The 13,312-nt window shown below is 41.4% G+C and overlaps 2 protein-coding genes across 2 annotated transcripts in view; both read left to right on the top strand.

Moving 5' to 3' along the window:
* The first annotated feature begins 2,630 nt into the window (after window positions 1–2,630).
* lyrm7 (LYR motif containing 7) lies at window positions 2,631–5,074 on the top strand. The gene is made up of 5 exons (XM_070442904.1): window positions 2,631–2,738; window positions 3,061–3,133; window positions 3,795–3,865; window positions 4,388–4,469; window positions 4,687–5,074. Exons 1-5 carry the CDS (start codon window positions 2,658–2,660, stop codon window positions 4,812–4,814), a joined length of 435 nt encoding a protein of 144 aa, XP_070299005.1. The 5' UTR covers window positions 2,631–2,657; the 3' UTR covers window positions 4,815–5,074.
* Window positions 5,075–8,292: 3,218 nt separating this feature from the next.
* Window positions 8,293–13,312, top strand: part of cdc42se2 (CDC42 small effector 2) — a 105,266-nt gene continuing 100,246 nt past the window's right edge. The window contains exon 1 of the mRNA XM_023983082.2: window positions 8,293–8,716. The gene's annotated coding sequence lies outside the window, so the exon portion shown is untranslated. The remainder of the gene's footprint in view (window positions 8,717–13,312) is intronic.

The following is a 13,312-nucleotide window of genomic DNA, read 5'->3' as shown; positions in this document are numbered from 1 at the left end:
GATGGGTGTCATTCTGGAAGGTCTCAATCTCCCAACAGAGGAACTTGGACTCTGTCAGAGTGACCATCGGGTTCTTGGTCACCTCCCTGACCAAGGCCCTTTCTCCCCGATTGCTCAGTTTGGCCGGGCGGCCAGCTCTAGTAAGAGTCTTGGTGGTTCCGAACTTCTTCCATTTAAGAATGATGGAGGCCACTGTGTTCTTGGGGACCTTCAAAGCTGCAAATTTTTGTTGTACCTTTTCACAAATCTGTGTCTCGACACATTCCTGATTCGAAGCTCTACTGACAATTCCATTGGCCTCATGGCTTGTTTTTTTTTCCGACATGCACTGTCAACTGTGGGAACTTATATAGACAGGTTTGTGCCTTTCCAAATCATGTCCAATCAATTGAATATACAACAGATGGACACCAATAAAGTTGTAAACATCTCAAGGATGATCAATGGAAACAGGATGCACCTGAGCTCAATTTCGAGTTCTCATAGCAAAGGGTCTGAATACTTATGTAAATAAGGTATTTCTGTTTTCTATTTTTTAATAAATTAGCAAAAATGTCTAAAAACCTGTTTTCGCTTTTGTCATTATGGGTATTGTGTGTAGATTGATGAGGATGATTGTTTTTTTTTTTTTTTTAGAATAACAATGTGGAAAAAGTCAAAGGGTTGAATACTTCTGTATGCACTGTACAATACAAAATACAAATAATCCAAAACCCATCCCACTCCTTCAGTCTAGTCCAAATTACACCCTACACAGGCTCAGGGTCAGTCGGCGTGCACCAACACTCCATCCACCATACGGGTCAGTCGGCGTGCACCAACCACTCCATCCACCATACGGGTCAGTCGGCGTGGCACCAACCATCCATCCACCATACGGGTCAGTCGGCGTGCACCAACCACTCCATCCACCATACGGGTCAGTCGGTGCACTCAACCACTACATCCACCATACGGGTCAGTCGGCGTGCACCAACCACTCCATCCACCATACGGGGTTCAGTCGGCGTGCACCAACCACTACATCCACCATACGGGTCAGTGGCGTGCCACCAACCACTACATCCACCATACGGGTCAGTCGGCGTGCACCAACCACTCCATCCACCATACGGTCAGTCGGCGTGCACCAACCACTCCATCCACCATACGGGTCAGTCGGCGTGCACCAACCACTCATCCACCATACGGGTCAGTCGGCGTGCACCAACCACTACATCCACCATACGGGTCAGTCGCCGGCGTGCACCAACCACTCCATCCACCATAGCGGGTCAGTCGGCGTGCACCAACCACTCCATCCACCATACGGGTCAGCGGCGTGCAGCAACCACTACATCCACCATACGGGTCAGTCGGCGTGCAGCAACCACTGCATCTAACTTCTTCAATTAAATACTCCACTCATTTCTAGCGCCATTCCAATGATTATGACAGCGATTTTTGATCTAATCATAAATTAATATATTCTGCCACTGGCTCAGGGAAAGGGGGATACCTAGTCAGTTGTCCAACTGAATGTATTCAACTGAAATGTGTCTTCAGCATTTAACCCAACCCCTCTGAATCAGAGAGGTGCGGGGGGCTGCCTTAATCGACATCCACATCTTTGGCATCCGGGGAACAGTGTGTTAACTGCCCTGCTCAGYGGCAGGACTACAGATGTTTACCTTATCAGCTCAGGGATTCGATCCAGCAACCTTCCAGTTAAATTTGGGTATGTAATTTTAGCCAAAATTTGAAAAAAAAGTTCTGATCCTTTTAAGTTTGTTTTCAGTGTATTAAACTAAGCATATATAGTCTTGTTGATTTGATGATGTTTAAATGTTTAAGTTGAAATAGTTCTGGAATAACGGTGCTCCTGTTGTCTTTGTACTGATTTGCAGTAACTCTGTGGTTCTAAATCAGTAGTTGTTTAGTAAACTGTCAAACATTAACTTGCTTGACCATGCTGCTGGCCATATAACTGTTTGTTACATACAATATTTGCTTTGTGGACTTCACCAGTCAGATGTTGCTCTGTGGGTTTGCGATGAAACAAACGTATGTGTAGTTGAATTTATTCAGCCACTGTGTGACTGTTGTATTTTTGTTGTCACGGCCTAATTGTAATTCACGGTGGTGTATGAACGAATGGGTTATAGAGCAAACAACACAATTATCACAACATAGGTTGTAATGGTCTAGGGCACTGCATCGCAGTGCTAGCTGCGCCACCAGAGTCTATGGGTTCACGCCCAGGCTCTGTCGCAGCCGGCCGCAACCGGGAGGTCCGTGGGGCGACGCACAATTGGCATAGCGTCGTCCAGGTTAGGGAGGGTTTGGCCGGTAGGGATATCCTTGTCTCAGTATGTAAAATGTAATAAAATGTATGCACTCTACTGTAAGTCGCTCTGGATAAGAGCGTCTGCTAAATGACTAAAATMTAATGTAAATGTAATATGGCGTTTTTACTGGCTTGGCTTCCCCAGGGATTTTACCCACGCACCGCTACTGCTCCAACAGGGTCAACGGGAAGGATCGGTCAATGAAGTTGGAACTCCCACCCAGTTGACCGCATGAAAATGGTGGAAGCCCTCAATGGCGCTGCCCATGCAAGTACGGCCTTTTGGCCACTAGAGGCCTCTATCATTCTTCATGGTTCCATACGCTCTCTGATGCTGCATCGTGCCTGTATTGCGTATTGCTTACTGTCGAGTCGGTTCAATTGTAAAGTCAAGATGGCTTCTCGTTTGAAGGTGATTGTGAAAACGTTAAGATTTTGGCATGTTTTTATATTATATATTGCTTCATAAGCATTTGATTTTCTATACGACTGAAAACAATATAATAATAGTAATTTTTGCTAATCTGGATAGTCGTATAAGATAAACCAGCTCACATGTTTTAGCATTTGAACTAGCTAGCAAGCTAGTAAACTAGCCTAGCTGGCTATATTAGCTAACTTACCCAGTCCTAGGCTTGGCCATCAAGAAGGTAATGAATACTTGCTTGTAGTGTTATTGTAGTGTAATAGAGATTGTTGTATGTTAAAGGTTATTTTGTCGTTTCTTTACATAGGTCCTCAGAGTGTTCAAAGCACTGCACAGAACAAGAATGGAGTTGTTCAAAGAAGATACCAGAGCATTGACAGGTAGTTGGCTATTATCAAATGAGTAGCTAGATAGTAGACAGTTMATTATTTTTAATAAGTGGAATCAGTTGTGTAGTACTAGATATATATATGGTAGTGTTAAACATACACTTGAGCATACAAAACATTAAGAACACCTGCTCTTTCCATGACATAGACTGACCAGGTGAATCCAGGTGAAAGCTATGATCCCTTATTGATGCCACTTGTTAAATCCACTTCAATCATTGTAGATGAAGGGGATGATACAGGTTAAAGAAGGATTTTTTTTGTTTAAGCCTTGAGACAATTGAGAGACGGAGTGTGTGTGTGTGCCATTCAGAGGGTGAATGGGCAAGACAAAATATTTAAGTATCTTTGAACGGTAGGTGCCAGGCACACCGGTTTGTGTTAAGAACTGCAATGCTGCTGCATAATGTTTCAATCAAACCACATGTCAACAAACTCTGTCAGTGCATTTGTGACAAATTTAACAAAATCGTTGCATATTATGCAAAATGTCAAAATAGCTGCAGCAAAATCTCGCATTTTACACCGCAAATATCACACAAAAAATCCATCTGAAATCCTGGAAGCTCTGACTATACGATATGTGTAGTAGCAGTGACTGTAACAGCTGTTTGACCTGACTAGCTTTTTATTTTATTTTCAACCCCCTAAGCTGCAAGACGAAAGATAAATGAGGAATTCAGGAAAAACAAAAATGAGACTTCGGAGGAAAACATCAATCAGGTATAGTAGGCTTTGCATTCATTCATCAGGTATAGTAGGCTTTGCATTCATTCATCAGGTATAGTAGGCTTTGCATTCATTCATCAGGTANATCAGGTATAGTAGGCTTTGCATTCATTCATCAGGTATAGTAGGCTTTGCATTCATTCATCAGGTATAGTAGGCTTTGCATTCATTCATCAGGTATAGTAGGCTTTGCATTCATTCATCAGGAAAGGCGGGTCTTATCGATGATATGAGCTAGCACTCTTGGTTCAAAGCTTAGTCTACATATCCAGCATACATATTGATAACTGGTATGTGGTAATGTTAAACACATACTTGTTTAACAGTTTTACCTTACCACCGTGCTTCTACATCTGCATTGCTTGCTGTRTGGGGTTTTAGGCTGTGTTTCTGTATAGCACTTTGTGACATCGGCTGATGTAAAAAAAGGGCTTTATAAATACATTTGACTGATTGATGTGTCTAGAGACTGAGCACAATAGAAAGATTGTTCATGTTTCTACTGTATTTTTCCAGATGATTAAAATGGCCGCTGGTGTGGAAGTGTTTCTTCGTCAAGATGTCGTACAAGCCGAGCATGTAGCTGAAGATAGGATTCGTAAGTTATTTTCTTTTTAAACAATCAAGTCTTAATACATCAAGAAAAGGGAGAAGAAAAAAAATGATATATTTTTTTGGCACGTTGGGTAATGAGAAACACAACAATTACGTCAGTCAAATATAAGAACGATATGAATAGGGGTTTAGGCTATGCCCACAAGGGTTTGTTTTTCACATTTAGCCTCCAGTGTTTCCTGTGTCTTTTCATTTCACAGAACTCCGACCTAGAGAGAGCCTTCTTCTGGAAAACGTACCGTACTGCGATACACCTAGAAAAAGGTCTTCTTCCAACAATGCACCAAAACAAAGTTGTAAKGATGCACCAATTACACGATGTGAATGACCAACAATAACAGCTGAAGACTTTATTTCTCACTCTGGAAGATTTTAAGTGTAATTACAGACATCAATTACAGAACATACAGTATGTCATTGTATGTGTGTGTGGGGGGGAGGGGGGTTGTTAAGAGTTTGTCATACAAATGTGGTAGCTGTAGATTTGGCTTTGAAAGGTCAAAGGTGATATTCATTGTAAAAACATATTATTTTGTTTGCTGCTATATATGTTGATTTCTTGTTGAATGAATGACTGTTAAGCCATAACTGGGTTGTGTTGTATGACTTTGAGAACAGTACCAGATTTAGTATCGTAATACTCGATACKAAAAAGATACCAAGGGAAAAACAGAAGGTGTATTAGCCATAGTCACATAATGGCACTTGATCCAGACAAATCTTTTGAGTTCAGTATCATTACATTTGAATTGTTACATTTTTAATCAACTACAATTATACAAACAATGTGACTTATTTTTTTAGCAATCTAACTACATAATAATAATTTATTTGAGTGGTAAATCTCTAGTCTTTTGATAATCTGGGTAAATCAAAATGTAGCCTAGGCCTATTTACAATACAGGTGAATGCATATTCAATAGAAGTGTGTGCATGCATTGAGTTATTGAGCTTGTTTTGGCTGATTTCATGGTTTCCCTTCCACGTGGGACTCGTTTTATTGTACTGATCAACATTGTATAGAAGAAGAAATATCTAATTTTATAAAAGTGCGCGCGCTAAAACCATTTTAGATAATTCCATTGGTCGTTCAGTGAATTCTCCACTCACTCGGGACACCGTGCCATGAAAAAAGGAACTTGGGTTCGGGGATCGAGCAAAGATGATCTTGACTGGGAGAGACGTGACGAATCAAGATTTGGATGACTAGCAGCTTTGAAGTCAGCTATATTTTGTGTTATGGTTTGCAAACAAGGTGCGAATTACACCGTGATATTTTGACGAACATTTTTTACGGGCCTGAAAATMATTTATCTTTTGATGTGGCATGAATAGTTTAAGTTATCAATATGTATGCTGGATATGCAGACTAAGCTTTGAACCAAGAGCGCTAGTTTACATCATCAAACGAATGGACATTGTTTTGCCGTTTTTGCATTATTCAAGCGTGTTAACGTCTGTACACGTCTGTGATCCTCTCAATCAGTAGACGACGCCAGTGCCCACAGGTTATGCTGCTTGCATAATAAGTGGGAAACTCGGAAAATACTTGTAAACTGGAAGAAACGAGTTGTGTGCGTTCACATGCTTTGAACTCGTTGATAACGCCGATTAGTTCATGGCAAACAAGCTGCAACAACCATAAAATAAAAGTACAGATATCATCCTCGTAAACAAATTAATAGATTGTATTTTATCATGTTTTTTTGTGGCATTTAACTGCCGAAAATGCTGTTATCAAGGTAATTTRCTTTGTATGTGACGTCAAAGTTCAGAATGTGGGAGAAGTTGGAGCTCAGAGATGATAGACGAATGTACCACAGGTGGAGGAGCGTTCAAGTGGATTCCCCCCCCCCCCACAGCTTTGTTTGGTTAATGTATGTGCCAATACTGTACCCATATGGCTGTTCCCCAGACACAGAATCAGCCTAGATCTACAGTTCTACAAGGGCTATAAAATAACCCTAAAATATATGCTTTTTCATTATTACACTTAAAATGGAGAAGGGCTACTAAAACACACAGAAGCGGGTGGAGGAGGGTAGGAAGATGGCGGAAGTGYATGTTCTGTTTGAAGRAGATGACACTTGGAGTGGAGATGAGAGTGAGAGGAATTGGATTACAAAAATAAACAAGACAAGTAAAGTGGTAGTGGAATCTAGTAAATCCGATCCTTGTTCTGATTCATTTGGGGTCGSAGTGAGGGTTTTGGATCAATGGAGTTACCTGGGAGATCTGTTTTGAAGTCTATGAAAATCGTGGATAAGATGAGGTGGCGTCGGCGAGAGTAATGAGAAGTGGTCTTATTTTGGTTTTCTGTGCATCCGTGGACCAGAAGGGAGCGTGCTCAGGAAGATGTCYGATTGGAATGTGTTGTGTGTGGATCTTCAAAGCAGTGTGCCTATCAAGGGGGTAATGTTATGTGCTACAAGCAAATGCAAGGGAAATACATTAAGAATTGGATCAAGTGGTTGGTGCACACCGACTGACCCGCATGGTGTATGGAGTGAGGAAACCCACTCTATCCATTCTGTTGGTTTTTGAAGAAGAGTTTCTCCCTTCTCACGTAGTATTTGGGTTTTGTGAAATACCCTGCAAGAGCCTTCATGCCTAAACCCATGCAGTGTGATAAATGTAAATTATTTGGTCATGTGTCAAGTGTATGTAAACGGGAGGAGTATCCTATGCCGGCTGAGCCTAAATGTTACAATTGTGGTGGCGAACATTACTGAAGTGCCCTGTTAGGGTGAAGGAGACGAGATTAAGGGCTGTCCAGAATGCCTGCTCTCCGGAGGCGGGGTGAGAAGAGTGGAAGAAAGGAGTGACGTTGAAGACATAATTGTAGTACAAGGAGACACCAGTGATTATTCTTTGTCGAACAGAGGGATCCTGARATGTTGCGTGTTAAAGAAGGTGGACTTTGTAGCGTTTACTGCATTGATTATCAACTGTACAGCGCAAACAGAGAAATCCTGAGAAAATAGGCATCGGTGTGAGTGCGTCTATGTTTTGGGGGGGATTTTACAGCAGAGGACAAGGAATTCTGTCGAATAATACTCTTATCTTCACAGGTTCCTGAGCCTGTGTAGGGATGTGATTTGAACTGTGACCTAAGGAGTGGAATATTTTTATTTCACTACCCAGTACAGTAGGTGGCAGCAACACATTTACATTTAAGTCATTTAGCAGACGCTCTTATCCAGAGCGACTTACAAATTGGAAAGTTCATACATATTCATCCTGGTCCCCCCGTGGGCAATGAACCCACAACCCTGGCGTTGCAAGCGCCATGCTCTACCAACTGAGCCACACGGGAACACACCAGTAGGTTGTAGTCTACCATTAAAACTCGAAGAAGAAGAAAACACAGAGAACGTAATCAGAGTTTCTAAACCAAGAGGCACAACATCGCTTGACTTCTGGGAACGCTTGCAAAATAGACCAAACAGACCAGGACGGCGTTTGGGGTTTGAGAAGTCAATGAGAGAAGTGCAAAAGTATTCTTTAGTTGTTTATTTTCTCGATATCTAAAGACACAACCTAGATTCAAGCCAATGTCGTAAGCAGATAAATATATTATTACTCCAACCTCGTAAGAGTGACAAACTGAGACGTTTTCATTTTRGTCAAAAAACAACTTTATATCCAAGGAGTGCCTTTGATTTGACGACCTGCACATGCGCAGTTCGTCGACAGACGACTTGTTAGACCCGATGACGTGTTTCTACGCATGAGCTAAGCTAGCCAATTTCGCTCTGGAAAACGCCTACTAGTGTGATCGGGGACTGGATAAACAGTTTTCATACTGTACTGTCTTTGATGTATTGCATTGGGAACTACAGTGCCTGTAAATTTGTCAGGAGTGGAGCTGCTATTGACTACTACAATGTAGCACGAGGGGGCGCTGTTTGAGCGTACGATATTTTTCCTAGAGATTTCCAGTGGGAGTGTTCTTATGTCAACCCCTCTCCCGCCTGACAKCGACGGATTTCTCCCTATTCAATTCGGATAGTGTGTAGCTAGTAGTAGTAAGAAGGTTACGTTCATGGTTTCTAACTTAAAATCTTCAAAAAACATCGCCCGTGAAAACGGCAGGCATCGGTACCGGTTTTAATTCTGCGGAGAAATCACTGCACGCTGGCGGAGGTTCCTTTGCACAGGTGAAACAACCATTTTCCGCATTGGTGGAGGATTGCATTGGGATATCATCAGCTGAACGGGTCGATATTGGTAAGATTGCGGTTCGTTCTACCTTGATGAAAGCTTATCCAACGTTGGTTCTAGGATATATGCCTGAAGAATATAGCATTGTTCATGTTTTGGGAGTGGAAGGGAAAAGCATATTGAATGACCCAGTGTTATTTGAAATCATATATTCCTCATCTGAATTCGTGCTGTCAAGGAAATGACTCACTGAATGCTGAAAGCGTACAAAAAGTAAACCAGTACTAGAGCAAGCTGTTCAGTTGCTGGGAACACCTGCAATTTGGCGTCCCTACTAGTAAGCTACTTATTCKTGTGTATCTGTTGTAGACTAGCTAGCTAGCTCTCCAATGTGTACACCATGGTATCTAGCTAACATATTATAACAGGCTAATGTGATGCTCCATTAGCCGTTACAGGATAGGTACTGTTTGGTGTAGCACAGATCATTTAATTTGGGGATACTACTGTCTTCGTTCTCGATTCGGACAAACATGTTTAATCTAAAATGTATGTYRRCAGTTGCAGGTGGTTCATTTGAATTMATAAAATACTCCTTTGTTAAAATAATTGTTTTGCGCCATAAAGTAATCCAACAATGTGTACACCACCATCTTGTCTATTTCAAATATTCTCTCAATGATCGAGACCTGTGTGTAGCACTTTGGGGTGGACCCACCTGTCTCAATCAATGAGAAGATTTGAAYTAGACAACATGGTGGCGTACACATTGTTGGATTACTTCATGGAGCAAAACATTTTAATAACGGTACATTTTCTAAATTCAAACGAACCACCTGCAACTGGACACAGACATTTTAGAAGATACATGTTTGGCCAAATCGAGAACAAAGATAGTCTCGCCAAGTTAAGGCTGGTTGAAAATTATGTTCTGCGCCAAAAAGTAGAAATGCCTTTCCTGTAATGGCTATTGGAGCGTCACATTAGCCCATTACATTCTGCTAGCTATTTTGACAGGTGGCTCTATAATCTGAACACCAATTTACATGCATGGTACTGCATGTGGCTAAATACATTTTACATGGTGCTATAGCATAGGGACAGCAGTATGATCAAATCTAGCTWTTGTTTTATCTCAACAATAGTCGGTGTCATGGGATTTTATGCTTGCAACTAATGGATGATGCAATCCGTTTTCAATATCAACAAACTGAAAATTCAGAATGCTGGTGTGGATTCTGTGATTCCACCTGTTCCAAGGATGATGATGGCCAATCTTGTAACCATACAGTAAGCCTACATAATGGGATAATAGTTTGTGATCTATGCAAATATTTCACAAGCAAAAAAAATAATTATTTGACACACAAGATTGTGGTTAGGTGATAGAAATACAGTGAGTCATTGCACCTCTTATAGTCACCACAATGGAACCATTCTGTAGAAACCGTAGCCTATAATCCCTCTCTACCTTCAATTATGCTGGTAGGGTAGGGCATAATTGGATCGTACTTTAGCTCCTCTCCCTACAACAGGCTAGTGTAGGCCTACACATGGGAGTCAAAGGGAAGACAAACTGCCAAATTGTGCTTGACTGATACTGTGAGAACTTGCCTACATTAAACACCACTGAGGTATTAGGTGGAAATTAGTGGTGGAAGGAAATTAAAACTGGCACACTCAAGAATTTAGAACATGGGATTTAGATCAGGGTTTTTTATGTATCGGAAAGGGGCTTAGGCGGTGGGTGTGGCAATAGATGCGTTCGGCCTATCATGCACCTGAATTTTAGAGCTCCCCCATCTTGGAGGTGTAGAGAACTGTTTTGTATTTTTAAGCCAATTTCCTGCAATTCTACATATTCTGCCATGGAGCTCAGATAATTTAGCAGTTTTAATGCCAATTTTATGGCGAATGCTGTGTTCTTTTGCTCAAACAATCAATACAGCTAAATTAYTATTATTATTTTWAATTCTCCCTGTAACTTTTATTTTGGTGATTGTTCATTGGCAATTTCTATTATAAAAATATATAGTCCTAATGGGTCCATTTTATAATTTCTGCATATACAGTACCAGTCAAAAGTTTGGACACAACTACTCAGTCAAGGGTTTTTCTTAATTTGTACTTTTTTCTACATTGTAAAACATTACTGAAGACTTTTAAAACTATGAAATAACACATGGAATCATGTAGTAACCAAAAAAGTGTTAAACAAAGCAACATATATTTGAGATTCTTTAAAATAGCCACCCTTTGCCTTGAGTCGCTCTGGATAAGAGCGTCTGCTAAATGACTTAAATGTAAATGTAAATGTAATGACAGCTTTGCACACTTGTTATTCTCTCAACCAGCTTCACCTGGGATACTTTTCCAACAGTCTTGAAGGAGTTCCCAAATATACTGAGCACTTGTTGGCTGCTTTTCCTTCAATCTGCGGTCCAACTCATGGGGCGGCAGGTAGCCTCGTGGTTAGAGCGTTGAGCCAGTAACCGAAATGTTGCTAGATTGAATCCTCGAGCTGGCAAGGTAAAAATCTGTCGTTCTGCCCCTGAACAAGGCAGTTAACCCACTGTTCCTAGGCTGTCATTGTAAATAATAATTTGTTCTTAACTGACTTGCCTAGTTAAATATAGGTTAAATAAGAAAAATGAATCCCAAACCATCTCAATTTGGGCTTGACGATCGGGTGATATTGTGAGGCCAGGTCATCTGATGCACACTCCATCACTCTCCTTCTTGGTCAAATAGCCTTTACACAGCCTGGAGGTGTGTTGTGTCATTGTCCTGTTGAAAACAAATGCTAGTCCCACTAAGCGCAAACCAGATGGGATGGCGTAACCAGCATTCTGCAGCGATTGTGTGCCTTGAATTCTAAATAAATCAGTGTCACCAGCAAAGCACCATCACACCACCTCTCCATGCTTCATGGTGCGAACACACATGTGGAGTCATTCGTTCACCTACTCTGTGTCTCACAAAGACATGGCGGTTGGAACCAAAAATCTCAATTGGACTCATCAGACCAAAGGACAAATTTCTTCCGGTCTAATGTCCATTGTCGTGTTTCTTGACCAAGCAGTCTCTTCTTATGGTGTCCTTTAGTAGTGGTTTCTTTGCAGCAATTTTGACCATGAAGGCCTGTTTCACACAGTCTCCTCTGAATAGTTGATGTTGAAATGTGTCTGTTACTTGAACTCTGAAGCATTTATTTGTGCTGCAATCTGAGGTACAGTTAACTCTAATGAACTTATCCTCTGCATCAGAAGTAACTCTGGGTCTTCTATTCCTGTGGCGGTCCTCATGAGAACCAGTTCATCACAGCCGTTGATGGTTTTTACGACTGCAATTGAAGAAACTTTAAAATTCTTTAAAATTTCCGCATTGACTGACCCTCATGTCTTAAAGTATTGATGGACTGTGTTTCTCTTTGCTTATTTTGAGCTGTTCTGCCATAATTTGGACTTGGTCTTTTACCAAATAGGCTACTTCTGTATCCACCCTACCTTGTCACAAACACACTGATTGACTCAAACGCATTAAGAAGGAAAGAAATTCCACAAATTAACTCCACTTTAGACTGGTACTGTGTGTGTGTATATATATTCTGTTATCCTGGAGGCCCACTCCTCTGTGGTGTAGTGAACAGTCACGTAGCTTATATATATTATATATATCACACACACACAGTTGAAGACTAAGGTGTACGTAAACTTCCGACAAATACATTTGAACTTCGTTTTTCACAATTCCTTACATTTAATCCTAGTAAACATTCCCTGTCTTAGGTCAGTTAGGGTCACCACTTTATTTTAAGAATGTGAAATGTCAGAATAATAGTAGAGTGATTATTTCAGCTTTTATTTATTTCATCACATTCCCAGTGGGTCAGAAGTTTACATACACTCAATTGAATATTTGTTAGCATTGCCTTTAAATTGTTGAACTTGGGTCAAACGTTTCGGGTAGCCTTCCACAAGCTTCCCACAATGAGTTGGGTGAATTTTGGCCCATTCCTCCTGACAGAGCTGGTGTAACTGAGTCAGGTTTTGAGGCCTCCTTGCTCGCACATGCATTTCCTTTTACCTCTTCAGTGGCCACAATCTCAGTGGTGGATCACTGTATGTCCTCCGGTATAGGGCAGGGTCTAGGTGAGACGGACTAGGTGAGACGGGGACTTGAACCTTGGATCCAGTGCAGTAAATCTATGAAGGTAGTCCTGTACATTGAGGGGGTATCTGGGGTTCAGGTCCTCTCTAATGGCAGCCTTGACATCTCTAGTGACGGTGCTGTCTTCCTCACTTGGGCCGTGGATTGTAGGATCCTTGTTTTCAAGGTAGGATCCTTGTTTTCAGAGGTAGGATCCTTGTTTTCAGAAGTAGGATCCTTGTTTCAGAAGGTAGGATCCTTGTTTCAAGAGGGTAGGATCCTTGTTTTCAGAGGTAGGGATCATGGACACAGACGGTAACAGGTTCAGTGCTCAGTAGGGTTGTAACCGTTTTGAGTGGGTTTAGGCACCTGGAGGACCTCCTCTGCCACTTTCACGTCATCATCAGACAAATGACGATGTCTTTTTTTCTTTTCCCCCCCAGAGTTCCATCTTCGTTGTGACATCGTGTATGAGCTTGTGGGTCAGTAGCTGCTAACACTTCCTGCTTGGTC

Source organism: Salvelinus sp. IW2-2015, linkage group LG4q.1:29 (assembly GCF_002910315.2).
Source record: "Salvelinus sp. IW2-2015 linkage group LG4q.1:29, ASM291031v2, whole genome shotgun sequence".
NCBI lineage: Eukaryota > Metazoa > Chordata > Actinopteri > Salmoniformes > Salmonidae > Salvelinus > Salvelinus sp. IW2-2015.
The sequence above is the reverse complement of the archived record's forward strand: the minus strand, read 5'-3'. Positions and strand labels throughout refer to the sequence as shown.